This window comes from Limanda limanda, chromosome 3 (genome assembly GCF_963576545.1).
Source record: "Limanda limanda chromosome 3, fLimLim1.1, whole genome shotgun sequence".
Taxonomy (NCBI): Eukaryota; Metazoa; Chordata; class Actinopteri; order Pleuronectiformes; family Pleuronectidae; genus Limanda; species Limanda limanda.
Window position 1 is genome coordinate 32,424,705 of NC_083638.1, and position 25,324 is coordinate 32,450,028.

Consider the following 25,324-nt stretch of genomic DNA (forward strand, 5'->3'; position numbering starts at 1 on the left):
CAGAGCTGATTAATAGTTGACAGCAATTACTTATATTATGGGAAAACAAATTCCCATGAGGTAACTAAAACAACTTTAAAATTTTTCTTTATTGCAGGTTACCCCACCATCTTGTTTGTGTGTATACATATACCTCTTTTTAATTCCTGAGTTTGTTTGGGCAATGAGTCAAACCGTCGTGCTCCAACACTCATCAGTTTCTCCACGCGCTCTGCTGCGATGTCTAAGGGACTGGGAAGCTTCTCACACACCATTGCTACAGTTCGTGTTAAAGAAAACTACTAATTATATGTACAAATATCTCCAGAATACCCAACTGAGGCAGCACAACAAACATAAGAAGTGACAGCAGACCATTCAGTTTCTGTTTCAGGATACAAAGGACAGCTTGGGATACCGGTAACCACTGGCTGCAGATGGCAGCCAAGAGGACTTTGGGGTCAGAGTGACGAGAATCCCTGGCCATCACCTTTACCCCAAGTGATGTCACAACCTTCTCCACCTTCTCCGCGTCCCTGGTTACAGAAACATGACAGACATCTTAACAGTGAGACCACAGGGCATAATGGCTTCTAACCAGTTCTTGCTCCACTGCATTATTATCCTGCAGCTACATTGTGCCAACAGCATGACAAAAAGTTGGTGGTGTGAGCTTGGGGATATAGTACTTACCTACAGGGTTAGTCTGTGAAATAATGTAATCTGTGAGTATAACTAGTGTTTGTCACAAAAGCTCATAACAGAAATGGCTAACCAACTTTCTGCACACTAACTAAACCCACAGAAATTCAGCATATAGCAAGGTTATATGAAAGTAGAAGATATATTTTTATATCTTATAACTAGAAGGAGGATATCAGCGGACATTTAGGCTAAAAAAAAGGGCGTAAATTAGCTCTTTTCGAGTCCAATTCGAATGAGAGCAGTATGGAGGCATTTAAGTTTTAAGAAGTGGTCGCCATTAACTTCAATTGTATTGGATTTGGCAGCAACCCTGTCTAGCCCTGAGACTCCAAAAGTGTTTTGTGGACTCCAACACTTCACCCACCCTTCCATTGGTAGACCACCTCCTATTTTAGTGATAGTTTTCAGGCTAGTATCTTTCACCTACCTCCGAGTGACAACTGCATCATATAAACTCCAAATGTTATCCAGCACGAGCTGCACAAACAGTGGCTTCTTTCCTTTGGCCTGCAGCAAAGTAGGAGACAAAGAATATACATCAGAATGAATGTGAGATATAAGGAAACACATGACTGAGCATTTTGTTTTCAGAGTTTAATGTTTGCCTCGTTTCACCAGAGATTATTTTCCCTAATGCTCTTTTTTTTGTCCAATTCAGGAGTTGAATGTATATGTCTGTTACTCAGCCTCTCCATCATAAAAGACTGATTGATGAGTGCTGCTGAGACACTTGTCTTTCCTGCAGGGTCTCTCTGCAGAGAACTTCTGAAGCTCTGTTAGAATGACCATCGAGATCGTTCCAAAGTTCCTCATTTTCACAAATGCACCTTCTGGGAAAAATCAATTTTAGAAATGGATTCATATTTTTGTCAAGATCTGGGTCTCACCCCAATCATGTCTGCAGGCGCTTCATCAATTAGGAGCCTGTCAGGCATATCAGAATAAAATACAACAAGCAAAGTGACGAATGCTTATGACTGATTACTGTGTGCATTGATTAGCTGATGATGAATGCCAACCAATATCAAAGTTTCAAATGCAAAGTTGCTCTCTTAACACATTTAAATGAACAGACATTTTAACTCTTTACAACTGTGGTGGGCAGAGAAGCATCTCAGAATAACCAACAGATTCAACCTTGAGGTGGATTCTCTACAACAGCAGAGCCCACGTCAGGTTCCTCTCCTGTCAACCAAACAAAACAAATGGGTTGTAGTGACACAGACTCACCAACACTGGACAGTTGAAGACTAAAAAACAGAGCCTGCTCTGGATTTCTGCTGAGACTGCAGATGGCCGAGTCTCAATTTAGACTCAACAGCATGAATCCATGAAAACAACGTGCCTTGTAACAACAGTGCAGGCTGCTGGTGGTGTGATGTGGGAGTCAGTGTCTGACACAGTTAAAATTGTTCATCACAGTGTCAGAGAGGCCCAATGTTCAAGACTCCTCTAACTAAGTGGTTGTTGTGACACCTGCTGTGATCAAACTATTTTCTTTTCCATCCATTTCTTCATACATAAATACACCATGGAGATGATATTAGATATATTCATAGACAAACACACACTGACTGGCATTGAACAGTGCAAGTTAACCCCCAGTAAGTATAAGGTGAGCTACACACAAAGAAGTAAAGAAGCTACAATCAAAAGATTAAATTAGGATTCTGGGTTACTGCTGACCCTAAGATAAATGCAATAGCTTGACAAATGTAATTAAGCACAGCACCTTTCACCCATCCTCTGTCACCTTGAGTTTTCAGAGCCCCTCCATTCTCAGAAACTTGACCATGAAAACCTGTTCTCCCTCTCCATGATTGATCCTACGAAGCTGGATTTGCCCTAAACAAGGTAACTTCAGGTTAAATTCAGGGTTTCTGATCCTACTAGGCTCGTTTACTTCTTATCGGGGTAAATCACTATGATAACGTTTATTTTGTCGTTTGTTTCTGTGAGTAACTGATGGTTACATTTTATTGATGTTTAAACTGAAAACATATTTTCTCAGGATGTGAATTCAAAATTATTATAACTTATCTATATCTTAACTTATCTATTATTTAACTCATTTTGTCGGATTTCCTCTGCACCTTGGTTCTCCTTTCCTTAAGGCTTCTCGTTCACATCTTTGCTTGAACTTGTGATGAATACCAACAGGGTCAAGGAATAGTGGTCAGGAAAGAAGATTCATTTGACTTTCCGAATGCAGCCATCAACATATTCAGGTGATCAATGAGCTTGTTGATTTAAAGGGATACTTCACCCAGAAAGAAAAATGTCACAACCCCCCTGACATTCATATTCGACTTGTAATGAAGTAATTTTATAAACAGTGTTTTAAGCCAGACTATCCACTGACATTTTCCAACGAGTTGTGTTTAAGGAATGTCTATCTTAACACTTAGACTTAAGTGTGGAGACAATACGATGAACAACATTGATTAACAATCATGGAAGTCCATGTATACTTTAATTCCACTGCTTCAAACCAAGCAGCGGGACCATTACCAAGAGTAAATATGCTGTATTGGAAGCAACATTAGAAGATTGTTCACAGTTCCCACACTACGTTCAGACTCATAGATGAAAAAAACTTTTTTCCACATATATAAAAATGTAGGGAATCACTAAGGAAACCAATAAGGAATCAAACCAACAAGCAGAATTAACAAGGATATCAGTATCATAAAATCTTAACAATTTATATCGTTAGTAATAGGAGAAAAGACAAAAGAATATAAACACACATTAAGAAATATCTTCAATTATAGTTACTTTACCTGAGCTCCTTTCATGATCTTTTTTGCTTTTGCATTGAGGTAGAAATCTCCCCACAGGGTTTTTAGCAGCACTGCTGCTTTTATGCCCATTTTCTGGCTGTAGATGTTGGCAAACTGCTGGATGCTACAAAACACAAAATCATACTCTTAATTGTCCATTTACACTTTATATGCAGGTTGCCAAACAAAAAACTCCAATCTTAATTGCAACAGATTCCTCAAGCTTTAGCTTTTTTGTTTTCACTTGGGTTATTAGCAGCTTTGACTGAAGTGGAGCTTGGAGACATTTTTACAGACTCTAGGTAAACATGACTTTTTACCCGTCCTGACATCAGCATCCTCTTGCTACAGACAGTCAATGCAAGCGCTGGGTTCAGAGGTGGAGAAGATTCAGCTCTGGAACTTAATTAGTTTATTTAAAGCAGCTAATGATAACAAGGGCACGGCAACCCTCAGAACTAGGTCTTCATGTTCTCACTGCCATACACCAAACTCCCACTGCAGCAAAATGTCACTGTTTGGATGTAGAATACATATTTGAAGTGACCTTACTAATCTGCCAGTTACAAGTAATGAAAAAAATATATTTTCAAAGTACATTACTAGACAAAAGAAGGGGATCTTGTTCGGAATAAATCAAGAGTTTAGTCTTGTCTCTGCTGGTTCTATAATCATGTCCGTGGTCACAGATATTCGATTTAAGTTGACAACGCCTTCTAGTGGACTTGACAATTTGTTTCATTCTTTCACTCTTTAGTTTGTGTACCTGTCACTTGTGCAGCGCATTACCACCAGAATTAATTCTGAGGCAAATGCAGACATGGCCCACCCCAGGTTTGATGCATGTTCTTTATTTCAGCTTCAGTTCTTACTCTCACATTTTCCAAGAATATACACAATAATCATATGCACCGAAATAATGAAAACTATTGTGTAAAAAACTGATCACATTTTTGAATACTGATTTGCTGTTTCTTTACAACTTGAAAATCAAACACACAGATATCCTGATCTAGATTACTGAGCTGTTAAATCATTGGTGTAAAATGAGCCATTTTCTTTCTATCATTTTCGTTTGACTGATAAGAAAAATAAACTCAGCAACCCTCATGTACACATAAATGTACTTCACTTGTTTATATCAGTGGAACTCATGACCAAACAATGTCATCACTGGAGGTTTAGAAAAAAACAGCCTCACCTGAAACCCCATCCATCCATGGCGCTGGCAAACACCACATTCCCTTGGTCAGGAGAGAAGTAGAGGAGGGAGTCATCTGCCTCCTCCAGCCCATCGCTGCAGTCGTAAACATAATCACCACTTGCCATATCCCTCTCTTTCTCCTCCTCTTTCTCTGCTCGGTCCTCTAGCACTTTGGACGTGAACAAAGAACCTGTCACTGCGTTCACCTACAGGAAAGAACATACATATGCTTAGTTACAGTGGTCTCCACACTCCATCCATGCCTCCATTTACTTCCATTACTCTGAGGTCTGAACTTCCAGCTCCTTGTATCAATTATCTTATTTATTAATATACACATTTAAAATATTTCTTCAAGATAATATCTAAATATGAACAAAACATGGTCAAGAACAATTTTACTGGAGGGTAACTTTGCATTGCAACATTGTGGCTGAAACTCTTAGAGGATTTGTTATCAAATACACTGATAGTGACTTGTGTCAGGTGAGAACTGGGCCCCTCACCTGTTCCAGAAGCTTCTGCAAGTGGGTGTAGGCTTCCTGAGCACTGAGTTTCAGCTCTAGGATGAGTCTATCGATTTTATTGATGACTAGAACGGGCCGGATGTTCTCCAGCCATGCTTGACGCAACACAACTTGGGTCTACACACATTAAACACAGACAAAAAGCAACAAAATCTCATTTGACATTCATTACAGCAAACCATTTTTAAACACTGTGGCATGAATATAATGGTTAGAAGAAGATCTACTAAAAGTAGTAAATCACAAGACTATCAACGGATACATTGGCCAACTGATGTATAAATAAATTCACTTTTCACACTCTTTATCATGACAGATGTCATTATAAATGTGAAATTCCACCATTTTAGCCATCAAATTACACTAAATAACCCCTTTCTCAAAGTGAAGCATATTTTTAAGACGTTTTAGTAAATCCAAGTGAATAATTCCAAGTTAATGTTTGTGCCAAATGTGAAAGGGTTCCTTGATGGCGTTCCAGAGATATCACCTTCTCAAGGCGAAAAATGTGCTAAGTGAGGTCACCATGACCTTGACCTTTGACTACTAAAATTGAATCAGTTCATCCTTGAGTACAAGTGAATATTTGTAACAAATTTGGGAAAATTCAGTCTGGGCATTGTTGAGATATCGCCTCCATGGGAATGGGAAGGACGGTGGGCTGACAACCCAAAAACATAAAGCCTCCGGCCACTGGCTTCTCTGGTTTAATGAGACAAACTCTCCTGAAAACAAATGCTCAGTTGTGTCTTTCCTTATCTCTCATATTCATTCTGATGTGTATTCTTTGTATAAAGCTCATACACTTAACAAAGACGGATTGCAGATTTAAATACTAACTGAATTAGGAGTATAATAGTTTTTTTAAGGTTTTCAATTTTCAATAAATTAGCTTTTTCTATAAAACCCATGTTTTCACTTTGCCAAGACAAGTTATTGAGTGCAAATTGATGGTCAAAATGGTAATTTTATAATTTTTTTTAAAAAGTCGAGAACATATTAACAGTTTGTATAAAGTGTGGTTACAGGAAAGACTGTGGATACAGTGATGTAAAGTATCTTCCCTTATCTATAAAATGATTCAGTGAGTGGACAGAGAGCTTTACCTGTGGACACACACCCTCAACAGCGTCAACAACTACGATGGCACCGTCACACAACCTGACAGCAGTGGATACCTCCGAGGAAAAGTCAACATGACCCGGAGAGTCGATCAGATTTAGTAAGTACTCCTGAGCTCCTGAGGAGAAGAGCAACACAGACAATCAGACAAACTGCACAGATTCATCAACTTTATTTGAAACCGAGTTCAATTAAAAATGGAACTCAGATGAAGCAAACAACAAATATTTCCATTAGTTTTTTATCAGAAAATGCTCAAGAATCAGTAGCATGTATGCCAATTCACTAAACAATAACATTCAAGGTATGTGGGCTAACTGTTGTAACTCTTCACAATAAAATATTAGAGTTTCAGGATTCACTCATGTAGGTTCTTGGCTTCAATGCCTGTAGGGAATTAATGAGATTCAAATATTCAATCTGCATGAATATCAGCAGATCCATGCTGGCGGGGAAAGCCATCATAGAGGAAGTGATCACATTGCTGAAGTTTGTTATATTTTGATATGCATATTCTTTTGGTGCTGTGTATATCAGTATTGTGGCGTTGGGCCCTATGTTTTTGATAATTTAATTTAAAAAAAGTGAACAGCAAATGATCTTAGAATTAGTCCTGGAGTGGATTTAATGTGGCATTGATCAGCGTGGCCTTACCATGTGTGCAGTGCAGAGAGATGGCACTGGACTTCATTGTGATTCCTCTGATCTGTTCATCCTCTCTGCTGTCCAGATACCTCAGCTGGTGGAGTAATACATCACAGATAAACACAAGTGATGACAAAACTGGAACCGTGCACAACATGGGAGAGTCTTCGAGCATTAATGTGAAAATGGTCTTTGTAGCAAATGAAGTCACAAACCTTCCCAGCCAGTCGACTGGATATGATGCCATTACTTGCCACTAAGCAGTCAGCAAGAGTAGTTTTACCTGCAAAGACATAGATGGTTCCAAATAACATTATTAATGTACTTGCAGCATACACTTCACATTGGGCATCAGGAAACTGTCATGTGATAATGGCATGTGCTACCTTAATACATTTACAATCTGTTCTGTTGAATGAAATTATAAAGCTGTCAATTCTGGGACACTCTTTAGCCCTAATTTAACCCATATGCTAAATAAGCTATCAGAATAGTGGCATCAAAAGAATAAATGAAATAAAACAAATGCAGTTTTTACTCAAATCCTGAATATTAAAGTTGTCATTTAATGACACATGATGTCACACTCACTTCTGGAGATAAGCTAGTGAAAGTAAATGTGACTAGACCTTCAATGACATCTGGCTCAGTGAAGAATAGTTCACAGTGGTTTTTGTTGCAGCAATCAAGAAGTGTTGAATGTGTTGATGCATGAGAGCTCACCATGGTCTACATGAGCCAGGATGCACAGGTTTCTGATGTTTGCAGGGTTTCTCTGCAGTGCGATGATCTTCTGGAGGCTGGTGTGGCCCATGATGACAACCCTCAACAAGCGGCGGCCCTAGCCCTGCAGCTGACAGCGAACACAACCCGCTCTGACCCACGTGTCACCTGTTGATAGAGTAGCCTGTTACCACTGATGGCTATAACAGTATAATGTTCATGAAGCTGTGCTACAGGGCAGGTTTTGCTAACTGCTAGCTAGCGTCGGCATTGCGAACAACAAAAAACATGAGATTTTTAACGTACAGCACAGTGAAGACAACAGTGGGACCATGGACTGTACACCTCTGACAACACTGAGGACGAGGCACTGCCCGTCGCTAGTGACATGTGCTAACACCGAGGCTAACACTGAGGCTAACAACCCAAACAACCCAAAGCCCGAGACTAACGTCGCTTCTTCCGTCTCTACAGCAGCCCCCCCCCCCACCACCACCACCACCACCACGCACAACTCTGCACCACTCTGCTCTGCTGAGTCCTCTTCAAAACACCGTGGGGTCACAATAAACACACACACCTGAACACATGTGTCCCGGCGTTCTTCTCCCGGAAGTTGATGACATATTAACCACGCCCACTTGCTAACATGGTGTGCTGCATTCAGGAAGCCTCGTAAACACGAGACTTTTTCTGAGCATTCACAATTACCTATGTATTTTAACTGAGGCTGCTCGGTAACTTATTGGTTATTGTTTTTAACATAATGAAGCTAGGCGTTCAGTTACCAGATACCACACATGGCAAATTCAATCAACCACCGTTTGAGAGAGACTTTCTGCTATTAACACTTTGCATTCACAACAGAACGTCTAGTTCTAGGGGCATGTTATAGTACTGAAGTCCCACAAGATGATGTTGTTTTATCTTGTGTAGAAAATGCATTATCTTGTGGGGACAAAATGTGCATTTTACGAAGCTTTGTTAAAAACTCATCCTATCAAAAAAAATTAGGCATCATGAAAAATATATTAGACCTTCTCAGGTATGAGACAGTCAACATGTCAATTATCTATAAGGTGGACTATTTCCCCATAATATGAATGCAGCACTTCTCCACTAATGTGTCTGTCTCTTTCCCTTCATGTTAGACTAATTAACATAATTTTCACATCTGCATCTCAGTCAACTCAGTCCATTGAAACACTGCCTCTCACAAACTCCTGCTGTCTGTAATGTGTTAAAATATCACTTCAGTTTTTGGCCAGCAGATGACAGTGTGTCCATCTTAATAATACAGCAAATCCGGAGCCCAATACAGAAATGCATACACACGTCAATGATTTTTTTCTGAACTAAAGGATTCTGACACAACTGCTGCTCCTAAATATCTGTTGCAGAACTTTTAAAGTTGTCTAATATAATAAAACAATTTCTATGTAATAGCTAAAACATATTAATATTACTGATAACAATGCATGGCATTAATATTCTACATGTAATGGGCTCATCCCTGCGGCCCAGGGAGCGCATTTCTCCGCGCTGTTTCAGGGGTAAATGATGCTGGTCTTCACAGGTGACTGACCTACGCAAGCCTGTAGCCGTTTTCAAACTTTTTGATAAACTTGTTTAAACATTGTGTGACCTAATATGACATGTCCAGAGATCATAATGGTGGATCCAGTTTTGCGGATACTGTATCGTGCTGGCTGATCATGATAATAGTGGCGGTCCTTTATCGTGTTGGCATATGATAACGGTGGTGGACCATGATGACCATGCATGAGTGTTTAAAAAACAAGATATTTCAAATATCTTGTTTTTGATTACCACACATCATTATTTTTTCCTTTTTCTGTTCTTTCTTTGAAGAACAAACGTAAACTGTCTATTTCTGTGTCAGTATGTATTCACTAGGGAACACCTACTATTCATTTCACACAGCTGCTTTTGCACATTTGATGCATGCAAGTCTTATTTTATAAAGAAAAATATGTACAATACTTACTATCTGTTAACTAGCTAGCTTCTTTTCTGGCAAGCAAACCATAGCTAAATCAATCAATAAAACTATAAAATATAACAGTATATACTTAATATACTGATATATATATATGAATTTGAAAAGATGCTTTTAATTTTCTTCATCCAGAGTGTTAGTATGGCTGTTCCCAATAATTTCAGATTTGCGGTCTGGTCATAAAGATGCTGCATGAAGAACAGAGTGAGGAAAATGAAGAGGCAATTCTTTGTCTTGATTCTGAGTCGTAAATCTCTTATGTTGATGACCTAGACTATGTTCTACAGCAGGGGTTTTCAACTGGTTTTGTCCCAGGGACCAAGATTCTGACTATAAAGTAATCCGCAGCCCACTGATGTGCCTAGGCGCACGTGCCTACGTGTGTGTGTGTGTGTGTGTGTGTGTGTGTGTGTGTGTGTGTGTGTGTGTGTGTGTGTGTGTGTGTGTGTGCGTGCGTGCATGTGGATAGAAGGAAGTTTTAACATTTGGTTTTCCATGTTGGTTTTATTTAAAAAACTCTAGTAAATCTAGTAAAGTCTGTGCAAAAAACAACAAAAACGGTTGATTTTCAGTGCTCAAGAATTGAAAACAAAATTAAAATGCAGTTGTACTGCATCTCAGAACCATATGTACATCAATATAGAACGTTCATGACTTAAATGTAGAGACATGTAGCTGACATATTGAGAGAACGTTAAAGTAACGGTGACTAATAACAATCAACATAAACTGGGGCTACAACTGAGGAGAGAAGATGACAAAGTAATGCAGAATATGTCACAAATGATATTCATACAATATCACACAAACTACGGAGGCTACTTAAGTTTAACCTCATGATCACCAGCACCTTTATATTATTTTAGACATATTTTTCTTATTTTAGATACTTTTCAGGATATTCAAGAGTAATCTGGAAATGTGTTGAAATATCAAAACGAATTTCGCGGACCCCCTGGTGGTCCGCGAGGGCATTGCAGGGGGTCCCCGAAATTCGGACCCCCTGTTGAAAACCCCTGTTCTACAGGATCAAGCTGGAGTTTTGGATGTGTCTTGGAATCCAGCTCTCCTAAATAAAAGAAGGCTCTTTTGATGACATAGAAGACTCATCATAAAAGAATAAAGTAAAGAAACACTCATGCATGAAATAACACAGGAAATGATTATGGGTGTTTTTTTGACCCATGTTATGCATTAGAAGGGGTTCGCATAGCTCTTGTATCAAAGGGTTAACGTATTCAGACTAATCACATTAAAAACTAAACTCAATATGGCCGAAATGGCAACAAAATCCAAAAGGGACGACTTTGTGTTGCATTAATCAGTGTCGGTGCTGTGGCCTTAATCATTTCAGTTTCAATAGGGCCTTCCCACTGTCGGTGCTCGTCCCTAATTACAGATGTTTAGGAGCGCCCAACCCTCCCTAACACAGTCCTTCACACTATGTTCCATCAAAAGTTTCGCTTCCGACAGTAAATGGTAAATGGTTTTGTATTTATATAGCGCTTTTCTAGTCTGATGATGACCACTCAAAGCTCTTTACAGTACAGTTTTACATTCACCCATTCACACACACACATTCATACAGTGCATCTATTCGCAGCACTGTGTTATTCTATGGGGGGGCATTGAGGGTTCAGCATCTTGCCCAAGGACACTTCTGCATGCAGATGGGTCAGACTGGGGATTGAACTGCCGACCTTCAGGTTGGAGGAAGTCCACTCTCTACCCCTCAGCCACAGCTGCCGGTTCCGAACAGTATAAATTGAAATGTTAACTGATCCGATCACTGTAAAACTGTGTCCTCTTATGGCTTGATTCAGGTACATGGTATCACATAATGTACCTTCTAATAGATGTTTTAACGAATGCACCAGTTTATATATTAAGCTTATTCATTTAAATATTAAATTTTTGGAAAACGGTTAAAAATCTATCAATGGATTAGAAAACTCTTCAGATATTTGTGGTTGTTATACCGACATATAACCATGTGGTGCAGTGGTTAGAACTGTTGCCTTAAACAGCTGTTCGGCCTGCATGGGTTGTCTGTGTACTCTGGCTTCCTCCCACAGTTCAAACACATGCAGATTAAAGTAAGGTCAGAAGGAGGAGAGTTGGTTGTTTGTCTCTTTATGTAAGCTTGCAAGTTGCTGGTGACCTGTCCAGGGTGTCCCCCAGTGTCAGCTGCGATTGGATCTAGTCCCCTTGCGATCCTCAAAGGTAAGTGGTTTAGCTGGACGGATGGATGGATAATAAACTGAAATTTCTAGAAAAAACGATCCATAACCAAAGTCCACTAGCTATTGGAGTTAGCCAGCAGACCTTGAGCTACGTTTTTATCTTTTGTGTCAAACTAATTTAATTAGTTTTCAACACTTTGACCACCAGACACAAGCTGTAAACTTCACTCAGTGATTTCTAAATGTTCCAAATGAGAAAAAATAAAATTCACATTTATAAAGTGATCAAAAGTGTCTTTAATCCTTTGCATTGTTATCTAAAGCACTGTAATAATTTATGATATTATCTCATGTTACCTCAGTCAAGTTGCAAATCCACAATCAGGATAATGTCACCACATCATGTAACTGTTTTGTCACCACCAGTCAGGGAGAAACACTGGAGAACATAAGTTACTGAACAGCATTTCACAATGCAGATATTAAATACTGGTGATTGAGCTTGTACACATGCAAATTAAACCTGGTGAGTGGTAGCAAACATTACCACCCATTCAAAATATAAGATCTTCTAAGATCTTAAACAGGAGTTAAAAAACACAACCATGAATAAGTAAGAAAATAAAAGTCTCACACAATCTACATCGCTTGATATACGATATTGCACTTAGAACACAGTATATACAAGACATTTTACAATGCAGCACATCAGTATGATAACCAACACAAAGGTAACATGAACAGACCAATCGGTCAAAATCAATGATGTGCTGGTGCCTCTCGCTCCACAGTCCATTTCACCTCAATGAGTTGACTTTTCTTCTCTTGTGATACTGAAATTTATATTACAAACGGCCTGTACTGTCAGCGCTGAGAGTCATAGTTTGATGAATATGAAGATATGAATTCATGCTTTCAAAACTGAAACTCCAGCACTTCCTCTCTAATTAACAAGAATTACACCCATCACTCAAGTGAATGGTCTTTCAGGACTTATATCCTAAATTCTATTTTACATACATGACTGGTCATTGCAGACATTAAACAAGACTTCCACTGCTTCATTGTGTGAATGTAGGGGTTTCACTCGACCAGTACTTCCAGGAATTCTGTTTATACTTTTGATCGCCTGATGACTGGTCTGCCCTTAACCCAACCATCTCTACCTGGATGTCCAAACTCACCCAGTTTTGCCTCGGATGCTCCATTGTCACCTGGATTCTCCTCTCCATTCTCTAATCCCCTGCCACGTTGTGGCATGTGGCTCCATTGCTCTACAAATATAAAAACAATTGACCTCCACAAAAAGTGTCAGCACAAACAGTTAAAAAACATTGACACTAAAAAAGCAACTGAATCGTTCAGAATCAACACTTCTACTGGGGATGGGTTTGATTTTACAGATACATATGGTTTGACACTGTATTTTAGACTGAAGTCACCAATATCTGATTTTAAAGAGATGTTTTTGTGTCTGTAATTCCAGAAGAACAAACAACTTTGAACTGGTCCGGAATGAAAAGCCTTCGAAATTCATTTAAATATTTAAGGGTTAGCAGCTCTTAAAAGTAAGGTGGAATCACTGAACCTATCTAATAGTCTGGAAAGTCAAGGATATAGATTAAAGAAGGATTTTTCCAAGATTGGGACTGTGGGTCTCACCTCAGAGAAAGTATTCCCAGATCCCTGTAATTTCTTCACTGAGTTAAAGAGAATGACCAAACTATAAAAAAAAAAAATTTAACTGATTTGTAATAAACCAGAATTCCCCTTTAACATTTTGTATTAATCATTTTATATATTTTTTGGAACAATTGCACAAATAAATAGTTTGAAAAAATAAATGAGACTGCAAGTTTTCTAGGCTGTTTTTATGTACGTGCTGATATGATGACCCTCACATATCAGCAGTGGCTGACACAACTGGTGGGGGGGGCAATATTGGCAAAGCAATACATCAGTTTGAGAGCAAACTGACACAATGAGAACAGTGATACACGTTATACAATAAGGCAATAAAATGTTCTGTTTTTTCAAGAAAGTCAAAAAAGTCCATTTGATCCACATAATGAACACTTGTCTCTATGGGAGGTTGGGTCCAGATCAGAAAATGAAGCCCCTTGGTCCTTCCAGGCCTTTTGAGGCTCCGTTCAGTTTCCTATTAGGACGTTAGTGAACTGAACTAAGGCTTGTTCTGTTTCCATACAGCTTGTGCTGCTCTTGAAGCATCCACTCACAGATGATGTCCTTCCAGTCTTTGCTGTGTGGTTACAACCTCTCACTGCCACTAGGTAGAGTCAGCGTCCTCTGAACATGACCCACAGCATCTATGTTTGTACATGTCCAGGTAACACAGCTTTAGACTCTTCACCACACTGCAGTACTGGGTTGTGTCCTGGCATTCGCCTGCATGAGAATAAAACACTGCATGTACTCACTAAAGAACAACAAAAACATGTCACACAGAGTTCAGACAGTTTTTCATTCATCATGGTGACAGAAAGTGATATGAAACTGTTTTTTCTTTAGAAGTTACATTTAGGCAGATGTTTCCTTGGGTTTCCTTCCACTAACATGACATGAACTACTCCCTGTACCAACCAGTGGTGGAGGGTAATTAAGTAGATATACCAAAGTACTTTACTTAACTACTAAATGTATTTCTACTAATGAGATATACTGCTTGTATTCCAGAACATTTCAAATTTTAAATTTGTCTTTTTGTGAATTTGCCAGAAAGAAAGATTTCAATAAATAATAGAGCATTCACTTGGCTTTAAATTGATTTATTCAAGGAAAACTCCTCAACTGATGTATATTCCTTTATTACAATTTCATTAAAATAGGTAGATTCCTAAATCTCTGAAACAACATGTAAAGGAGCATCAACACTGCTGACTGTTTCAACACACACACACACACACACGCACCCACACGCACACAAACACACATACACACACACACACACACACAAAATCAGAATCACAAACACACACACAGACAAACAAATACACAAACACACTTACTCCCACAGGTGGAGGTGTTGCAATGCTGCCAGGTGGAGGGCCGCTGGAGCCAGGCGCAGTGCTGGTCAGCCAACATCCTGCTACTTCTTCGGTGAACACAGTCCACCCTGCGTGATTGAAAGCCACTCCCACAGACCACAGTGCACGCCCGCCATGCACCTGGATGCCATTGGACATCACATAGGTCTGAGGAACAGTTCCGCACTGAAACAGGCCTGAAAGAGAAACGTTTTTTTTTTAATCTTAAATGCTATACAATAAATGCTGTAGCAGTTTTGCACTCCACTATCTCCAGGGGCCTATTTCAAAAAGAAGGTTAATTGTATAATCTGTCGAACTATGCATGGTAAAACGTAGAATATCCTTATTTTCAATCAGATAACTCAGTTAAACCAGGAGCCAGAATTGCCAAGATTAGAAGCTTGACACTCGTGTTTCAAATTTGTGTCAGTTTTAGCATGTGACATGCTCTGCAACCACATATTGTGGATATGTTTACATATATGGATCATGCAAACAAGCTCCAATGTCTTCCAGGACAGGCTCACATCTTTCTTCCTAGTTCGTCCTTAACTAATATTCACATGCTCATATTTACAACAAATTAATATGACCAGGAGGAGGGGCAATTGCAGCCTGCTCTGATGGACATATGGGAATGTCTGATGCCCTGATTTATGCTGGACTTTTGATGGAAAAAAATCTATTCAGCCTCGCACTTTCCCCCTGTGCTCAGTCTTTATGCTAAGCTGGGCTAACCACTTCCTGACTCCAGTTTTCTACATTAAACACAGACATGAGGTTGATATCTATCCTGTCAACTCATGTGGGAAAGAAAACAATTTCACCATAATTTGTATTGAACTATATGAAATCCTATGGCCAGATCTTTATCCAGATGTCTGCTTAAGTTTCTATTAAACTTCTTAATATTATATATGATGTATTGATATTACATGTGATGGCTTGTAATTTCTAACTCCGTCCTTTCATTTGAATGCAATTGGAGCTCAGATGGCAAAGCTCCAGTAAAAATATAATTTACCAACCAGCTTAATGAGAAAAACGTCCTGATGTATACTGTCATAGTATTTCCATTGTGTTTGAGAGTGTGTACCTGTCCCTCAGATCGCACTCTGTGAACAAGGAGCCATTGGCATGTTGGCAGATGACGGACCTCTTCTGAACAGTGGTGGTGGGCCCCAAACACCTACCTGAACACTGAAATGGAGTAAAGTGGAGTTTAGTCTGAACAATGCATTTCAGTTTGTAGTGTGTTTCATGCACATTGTTTGATTCATTGGTACCTTTCCCCATGGACTAGTAACCCAGGTGGGGCAGTTATTAGCAGTGCAAGTCTCCGTGTCTGTGGGCCGGGTCATCCTCTCACAGGCAGCTGCTGACAGGCTCCTCACTGCACCTCCGGCATCCTGCTGCTGACAGGTGATCTGCCTCTGTTTCCAGCCACTACCACATGAGGCCGAGCACTTGGACCACTCTGATACCAGCCATCTGATTGCAAGTATACAGATTCATGTTTAAAAATGAGCAATAGTAGAAACAATTTAATAATTTAATATATTTGTTAACACAACAGTAACATCATTTCAAGTATTCAGTCTTAATAGCTCAGCTTTGGTCTCTACTAACTTCACCAGAGCCAATTTCTGTTTTAGAGGGGATGGGGGGGGTCTCAGGGAGTCTTTAATATCATGACCTAAACTAACTTCTACTGCAGGAGTTATACTAAATAATGCCTGGATCAAAACAGTCATGTGACACTGGCAGTTGGAAGACAATACTATTTGTGTTTTAAGTAATATTTACAAAATATATCGCTTGATGTATCTTATATTATTATCTTATATATTATATATTATTGGTGTCCTGAGCTATGGTTAACATTACACTTCCTCAGTGTGTGTTGTGATCTGAGACTCTCTGTTCTTTCTCTGGGTTTGCCTTTAATCTTCATCATCTCTTAATAACCCATACTTGCTGTACCAAGGGCTGCCTCTGCATATGACCTAATCAGATGATCTGCATCCAATCCGGGACACCTTTTTAACTACTTGTGTACCTGGGGGGGCAGTCCAGTCTGTTGCAGGGGACCGGGGAGGTGATGGGCTTTGGTATGTGGTGACACATGGTGGGCTGCACCTCCTTTCCATTCAGTGTGACACAGTGAATCTTCCGCAGCCAAGTGCCTCTGTTCCCACAGGAAGCACTGCATGTGGTCCAGTCTCCAAAACGCCAGCCTAAATCTGTGGAGCCATATAAAACAGAATATTTCAGAAAACCACAAAGACACAAAAAGTGTCTCAACTCGGAGTCTCAATATTTCATTTCTGATTATGAAAAACCCAACATAGAGGTAAGAAACTGCCTGAGGCACAGCAGCAACAACCTGCAGAGGCATTGTATAATACATAAAATAACCTGATGCTGCACTGACTTAGACGGTTGTTGCACAACATACTTATGGAAAGCTCTCTATTCATCCATCCATTCATCCATCCATCCTACTGCCAACTCTCCATCCTCCGTCTCCTGTCAGTGTTATGAGCTTGTACTTTAAAACTGCTGCTTCTGTTGTGTGAAGCCCTCAACAAAATATTACTTTGCAAAAGATGGGACAAATTTTGAATGAACCCATGGGGATTGCAAAGGTATTTGATATGATTAGGTCATGCACAGTATAGATTAGAATAGAATGTAAAATTACACTTTCATCACTTCAAATAACTACAGCAAATATAACAAATCTCAAAGTTTTATTTATCACAAAGTGTTGCTAATATTTCTTCATGATGATGTGGATGGAAATAAATTTGCTACAGTGATACCCGGTGAAACTTTCCATTTCCTGATCACATGGAGCAACAGACACACTATAGAACTGTCCACTAGAGGCCTTGATAAAGTGTTGTCTATTCGACAGAATTTACAATATTTTAAAGCAGGCTGAGCCAGCTTTCTCTATCAGCTTTATGAAAGAGGAAAGTGATAAGTAACCTCAAATGTAGATATGGTGTCTTTATTGGTAAATACACAGTCATACACAAATACACAGGACATCAATGACTCAATAACAATTCAAGTTTGAAGAGTGTTTGCATTGCAGCCGCACACTTGATGGGGTTTACATTTCATGTTTCTAGGGGTATAAAAGCCAACTATAGCAGAATCATGACGATGGAAAAGTGAAACAAACTGAAAGGTTTAGTTAATGTAAGTAAAATGGGGTGTTTGACACAGATGTACTCAAGACTCAGTATTATGCACTGCAGTTGCCTGGTTAACATTAACATTTTTACATTTTTTATTTAGCTGACGCTTTAATCCAAAGCGACTTCCAATAAGTGAATTCAACTCCGAGGGTACAAACCCAGAACAACAAGAATCAAGAAAGTAAAATTTCTTCAAAAATAAAGCAAAACTACAAAGTGCTATAAGTAAGTGCCATTGTGTTGATAGTTTGCGGGGGAAGATGTGTAAACTTTCTGATGTCCGGATGGCGATGGGGAGCTCATTCCACCATTTAGGAGCCAGGACAGCAAACAGTCGTGATTTTGATGAGTGTTTAGCTCGCGGTGAAGGAGCAGACAGACGGGTTAAGACAGTGATATTGTAAACAAGGACTGCTTTACAAGAATCACTGCTCTTCCCCTGTGGTTTTGTTGCACTCCACAGTGACTCTGAAGATCGGGTAGAATGTGTTGTGGCCTGAATAAATACTTGTGCCAGGTTTTCTGAAATGGACTCCATCTACCTGAACTTATCAATAACCCATTGAATGCCCTTTGTGTAGCCATCGATGATCCTATCCATTTTGCTATCATGAAGCTTTACATGGGCACAAAATAAAACAGAATGATTAGCCACTTTCTGCTAACCAGGCTCTGGTGTCCACTATAAGTACCTTTTCATGGCAGCCTAAATAAAGCTCGAACAAATTAGGTATAGCTCTGTTATATACTTTCACTAATACAGAATTAGATTATATAGATTAAGAGTCAGAATGAATCCTATTTTGTTGTATTTTTGTTAATTTTTGTTTGAATAAATCATCTTCAATTTACTTTGGATAATATTTTTCTGCTAATTCCAGGAATCTGTACATCTTTACACCTGTCATGAGTATTTAAAGGGGCCAAGGGCAGGTTCTGAGTAAGGAGTCGAGCTTCCCGGAACTCTGAATTAACACATAGGCACGTCTTTGGCAGCAGCGATGGTGCAGCTTTAGGATTCTGTGGACTTAGTCATGACCAAGTTTTCCCCCAGAAAGTCAGCCAATTATCTACAAAACCCTTATCATTTGGAGGACACCACTTTAGAAGCCAGTGGATAAATGATGACATCAGCTAAACAGCTCATCACAGGTCAGATTTGACAGGGATCCAGAGAAAAACTACAGCTTTTAATATGCATGAACCTACTCAACATTAATAAACAGCAGTCTTAGTTTCTGAAATGTGTTGAACTAAATTCACAGTGTTAGCATCATGTTTCTCTTCCAATTATAAGAGTTGGTCCCTCAGTTGGTGCGTCGCTGAGTGGAAAGAACCAGTTCAAAACATGAACTGGTAAATGCAAATGTGCAGCAGTTCTATTGTAATGAGGGATATAACAGATGTAAGTGGGTTTGAGGCACAGCAGAAAAATCTACACTACCACTACCACAGGAAAGTGGTCACACATCAGCCATATGGGGGCCCCCACAGTCTCTGTATTGTTTGTACATGTAAACTTTGAGCACAGCTGCCACTTCTTTCTAACAGCTGAAGAGAATCATTCCTCTCAAGTCTACAAGACTAAAGTGTCTAAGGGGCTGTCACACAGTCAAAGGGATAAAAAGTGCAACCGAAGTTCACAGATAAAGTGCCACCGCATGCTGGACCACCTGTCACAGCTTCAGCTGCTGTGCTCCTGACATCCCCTGTCTACCCAATGTTCACTGGTGTACAGTAGAGGAAGCAGGAGCAGCATATTTGACCTTGGTGTGGAGTCACCTTGTTCTGAACCTGAACTGAGAGTGGCTGATCAACAGAGCAGTGTGGTGTGTGGAAGAGGCAGGAAAAGAAACGAAGAGCGCAGATCAGACTAAGACAAAAGTGTGAAAAATATGATGCAGCAAAAACTGCTTATTTGAATGTACTATTATACTGTTCAGAACAAGATTAAAATGATTCCTATATTTTCAAATAAACCAGTGTGTCATATTAAAGAAAAATACTTTCCTAATGTTTAGAAACTAATAAAAAACGTTTGTTATACTGGGCCGAAAAAAAATAAAACCTCAAAGCTTTTTGGCCCAGCCCCCTCTGCTGCTCATAAAATACTGTCATGACAAACTGAATGGACATCAACATGGATACCTGTGACGCATCAAACAAACAGGATCAATAAGAAATTACCTTAATGTCAGGGGAAATTATTTTTAACTTTGTTTTATAATGGGTTGTACAATTGGTATTGTGTTGAAGTTATACGGGAAAACTAGATAACTGAAGGATTCTACAAAAAACTGTTGCTCATTAGTCAAAGGTGAAACATTCTAGATGCAAAATGCAGCCACAGATGAAAAACAAACCAAGACACAACTCAGTGGAGTACCAATGAGACACGGTCTACAGAACATGGCATATAACCCAAATCATTGATACAAAATGTTTTCAGAGCTTCGGTGACTGTGACATGTCAAACGTTTATCTTGTTCATCTTTTCAGCCACAAAGGGAAATGTGCTGATTTGCTTGTCTTCCTTCAAACAACTTTGCTTCAACATGAATGTAAAGGCATTCATATGAGAACCAATCAAATACTGTGTGAAGAATATGAATGTGCATGTGAATGAGTCAGTTCAGTCAACTTTAGCCAGCAAGAAACCTCATCACAGGTTTGCTCCAGACTTTGTGTGTTCCCACGGTCAGTGAGACAATCAAACGAGACAACAACATCAATGACTTATCAACTAGCAAATCCAAATAGAAAAGTCAGTCTCTAGATCACTACTCAACATTCAGCAGATTATTTAAAATATTTACTTGGCAAACTTATGGTATGATGGGTTTGCAGAGTTGGCGTAGGAGTTGAACTTCCACAACATTAACAGCGTGACCGTTGTGCCCAATGTGAATCCTATGCTGTCTCCTCCACTGACCAACATTCATCAGTCGCTCTGAGCTGATTTTCCCAGAGACTCCAAACAGGACACAATGCATGGCAGTGGGTATAATGGTAGGATACATGATGTGTAGTGGTTTAATTGTGGCTCGAGTCAACAGGTAACTTTTGTGGAATAGGCTCCCTCTGCTGTCATAGAAGCTTCAGGTCATATCCTATTTGATGCAGAGATACTACGCATGATGACCTTTTCTTTCTTCTTTAAGACATTTGTCCAGACAATTTAAAATAATATGAATCACCCGTCTGTCATAGTCAAATGTAACAGACGGGACATTTTGACAATCCTTGGTTGGCAGAAGTCCGAATGAACTTTGAAGATGCCTCTTTCAGTGTTTGTTCACACAACAAACATACAGTTCTCAGTATCTCACTCACTATCTCTTCTCTATGAGACCATGTTTATGTCCTTATTGAACACATCACTGCTTCCTGTAAACACGAGCAGTGGTCTTTCCTTGACTTTGTCAACAGAATGTGTAATACAAATATTCTCATGATGCTTTTTTTTAACCACAACACCACACAGTCACAGTCTATAAACTCATATTGTATGCTACACTAACTCATGTTATGTGCTTACACTACATCATTGTGACTATAATAAACTATCATTCGTGATATTAAATCCAAGTATTTAATTGGACAGCAACAGTTTACACGAGCACAGACTCTACATATACATACACGACTACCTGAGGCTCACCTTCAGAGAGAACGTATATCCAGGCATACAGCATTTGTTTGGTACTGTTGATGAAGGTTTGGCATTGGTACCGGCCTGAGAACTTCACATGGAGGCTGTTGACCTCAAGGACACGGCCAGCCACCAACATCCTGTACTGCAGGCCGAGACCTGGACCCTGGGACTGGGCTGGACGGGAAATCTCCTTCAAGGTCTGGTTGTTGTAGTCCCAGCGAACTTGCAGTTTGTGGTCAGGAAGTACTGGACAACCTTTTTCAAACACACAAGCAGGCTGAATTTCAATGGACTGATGAAAAGGATGAAGGTGGACGCCACATAATTTACACATCAAAGTCTGTTTCCAGGTGCTGGGGGAACTTCAGCAAAAATAAAGTGAAAACAGTTGGATATAGCCTTTTGAGAGCTGTGAGGAATCTTATATATTCTGACTCAAGAGGACATATGTCATTTTAGATTATTATTATAGATTTTAAATAAATAAAAATATCAATGAGGCAGGGTGGCATGAATGCATAAATGCGACTTCTTCTGTGAAGGGCTTTAAGTGATTGATGAGACACTATATAAATACAGTCCATTTACTATTGGGATTAAGATAAATGGGATTTGTTGATTAATACTTTTTATTTATCAAAGTTGTAATTTAAACAGAAACTAGGGCTACGTTGTAGCACTAACAGGCCCGAGCACACGCGCGTTTCAGGTCTGTCTCGTATGGGGTGCCGTTTATCAAGCAGCTCACGCTGAAAATAACAGCAACATTTTGTCACATTTAGCTTCAAACCATGTTTAAAAAACTGGTGTGAATTTTTGAGAGTCACTTTTTTGCACATTTACAACAATGTTTGTCAACTTGGAGATATTTTAAATATTTAAATCCAAATGTTAAATGTAACACTTAAATGTTAAATGTTAAATCTAAATGCTAAATCTAAATGTTAAATTTAAATCTAAATGTTAAATTTAAATCTAAATGTTAAATCTAAATCTAAATCTAAATGTTAAATTTAAATCTAAATGTTAAATCTAAATGTTAAATTGAAATCTAATTGTTAAATTTAAATCTAAATGTTAAATCTGAATCTAAATATAAATGTTAAATCTAAATGTTAAATATAAATGTTACATCTAAATTTAAATGTTTAATCTAAATGTTAAATTTAAATCTAAATGTTAAATATAAATATAAATGTTAAATCTAAATGTTTCGGGTGAAACTAAATATTTAGCTAATATGCAAATTCAAATGCCGGTTACAGGAAGTAGTAACAAAATAAAAGCTCGAGGAAGTCAGAGTGTGTTTATTACGGAGCCCCCCAGGGGACACGGGGGAAAATGAGGACAGCAAAATGACTTTTGCGAGATCCCGAGAAAGTTTAGGAAAATGTACATCCGGGTATCTCATAATAATGACATATTAAGTCATTATTATGAGATACGGGTTGAGGGTGGGGCGCCACAGAGCAGGGAAGTCGAGGCTGAGCGGCTGCGGGGACAGCCGCCCTACTCACGGAAGTGGGCGACTGTGCATCGATACAGAGACATAACAGCTCCGTTCATTGTCTTAGCGATGTGCTGCCGCTGAATCATTATAACCAGCGCTGCTCCAGCATCAGAACAGACGCTCATTAAAAGTTCGGTTGTCCTGTGTGTGTCTGTGTCTGCTTCCGCCTCACGTCCCTCTGTCCCCCGCTCACTTTACACTTTAACAATAAACACCAGCGCTGATCACAAGTTATTAGGACACGTACAGGACTGATGTTTACTTTGTGTTTGTTTGAGCTCATGAAACACATGTTTAAACTGCGTGTGCACGTAGTCCCCCGCTCCACATAACACGAGCAGAACGTGACGCGCAGTCAGGACTGACAGCGTTAAAGTGACGGAGCGATCCGAAGTCATGATCGGTCATCATCGGATAATAACTAAAAAATACATGTGATTATCAGTTTTAGTGAAGAGGAACAGAGACAAGCATACACCCCCCCAACACACACACACACAAACGCACACAGCCCACACACACACACACACACACACACACACACAGTCTCCCATGACAGACCCTGCAGTCAGTATCTCATTATTATGAGATAGTATGAGATCATAACATCAGTCCTGTAGGTGTCCTAATAATAATAATAATAATAATACATTTTATTTCACAGCGCCTTTCATATCACTCAAGGACGCTTTACAATTTAAAACAGGAGCAAACAAATAACAAAACAATTAAAATTAAAAGTGCAAGTAAAAACAGCATGGCAACTACAGTGAGAATGCAATCCTGAAAAGGTGGGTTTTGAGAGAGGATTTGAACTGAGGGAAGGAGTCAATGTTTCGGATGTCAGGTGGGAGTGAGTTCCAGAGTTTGGGAGCAGAGCGGCTGAAAGCTCTGCTCCCCATGGTGGTAAGCCGGGCAGAGGGGACAGTTAGATGGATGGAAGAGGAGGATCTGAGGGAGCGGGTGGAGGTGGCAGTGTGAAGGAGGTCAGACAGGTAGGGAGGGGCAAGGTTGTGGATGGCTTTAAAGGTATGAAGAAGAATTTTAAAGTTGATACGGAAGTGAATTGGAAGCCAGTAAAGTTGCTGTAGGATGGGGGTGATGTGGTGGAACGAGGGGGTGAGGGAGATGATACGGGCAGCTGAGTTCTGGACCAGTTGGAGTTTATGGAGGGATTTCTGGGGGAGACCAAAGAGGAGAGAATTACAATAGTCGATACGGGAGGTGACAAGGCTATGTACAAGAATAGAGGTGGTATGGGGGGTGAGGGAAGGACGGAGGCGATTTATGTTACGGAGATGGAAGTAGGCGGTGCGGGTGGTGATGTTGATATGAGATTTGAAGGAGAGTGAGCCATCGACGATGACACCCAGACTCTTTACCTGGGGGGAGGGGGAAACTATGGAGCTGTCAATTGAGAGGGAAAAACTGTCAACTTTGAGTAGAGTGGATTTAGTACCGACTAAAAGGATTTCGGTTTTATCACTGTTAAGTTTGAGGAAGTTTGAGGTGAACCAGGTATGAAGTGCAGAAAGGCAATCTGTCAAGGATGAGGGAGGAAGAATGGAGTTGGGTTTGGTGGAGAGGTAGAGCTGGGTGTCCTCCGCGTAGCAGTGAAAAAGAATATTGAATTTACGGAAAATAAGGCCAAGGGGAAGGAGGTAAGTAATGAAAAGGAGGGGACCCAGGACAGAGCCCTGGGGGACACCAGAGGAGACAGGGGACGGTTGGGAACGGAAGGATTTGAGTTGGATGAACTGAGTGCGGTCTGAGAGATAGGAGTGGAACCAGTCAAGGGGGATGCCAGTGATGCCGATGGAGGATAATCTGTTGAGGAGGATGGTGTGGGAGATTGTGTCGAAGGCCGCACTCAGGTCAAGGAGGATGAGGATGGATAGTAAACCGGAATCAGCTGCAATAAGGAGGTCGTTGGTGATTTTCAGAAGGGCCGTTTCAGTGCTATGGCGGGGACGGAAACCAGATTGGAACTGTTCATATAAACTGTTTTGAGA

At 39.8% G+C, this 25,324-nt stretch overlaps 2 protein-coding genes across 2 annotated transcripts in view; both read right to left on the reverse strand.

The window, feature by feature from the left end:
* efl1 (elongation factor like GTPase 1) overlaps nt 1-8,307 on the reverse strand; it is a 64,419-nt gene extending 56,112 nt beyond the window's left edge. Inside the window, exons 1-11 of the mRNA XM_061068320.1 lie at nt 8,269-8,307; nt 7,689-7,856; nt 7,181-7,248; nt 6,975-7,059; nt 6,305-6,438; nt 5,178-5,315; nt 4,669-4,877; nt 3,468-3,591; nt 1,112-1,191; nt 379-515; nt 134-256 (exon numbers count right to left, since the gene is read on the reverse strand). Coding sequence (XP_060924303.1) covers nt 134-256; nt 379-515; nt 1,112-1,191; nt 3,468-3,591; nt 4,669-4,877; nt 5,178-5,315; nt 6,305-6,438; nt 6,975-7,059; nt 7,181-7,248; nt 7,689-7,779 — 1,189 coding nt within the window. The 5' untranslated portion in view covers nt 7,780-7,856; nt 8,269-8,307. The remainder of the gene's footprint in view (nt 1-133; nt 257-378; nt 516-1,111; nt 1,192-3,467; nt 3,592-4,668; nt 4,878-5,177; nt 5,316-6,304; nt 6,439-6,974; nt 7,060-7,180; nt 7,249-7,688; nt 7,857-8,268) is intronic.
* Nucleotides 8,308-14,178: 5,871 nt separating this feature from the next.
* Nucleotides 14,179-25,324, reverse strand: part of adamtsl3 (ADAMTS-like 3) — a 179,601-nt gene continuing 168,455 nt past the window's right edge. The window contains exons 26-31 of the mRNA XM_061067677.1: nt 21,809-22,057; nt 16,998-17,181; nt 16,225-16,429; nt 16,035-16,138; nt 14,918-15,132; nt 14,179-14,297 (exon numbers count right to left, since the gene is read on the reverse strand). Of these exons, the coding sequence (XP_060923660.1) occupies nt 14,179-14,297; nt 14,918-15,132; nt 16,035-16,138; nt 16,225-16,429; nt 16,998-17,181; nt 21,809-22,057 (1,076 nt within the window). The remainder of the gene's footprint in view (nt 14,298-14,917; nt 15,133-16,034; nt 16,139-16,224; nt 16,430-16,997; nt 17,182-21,808; nt 22,058-25,324) is intronic.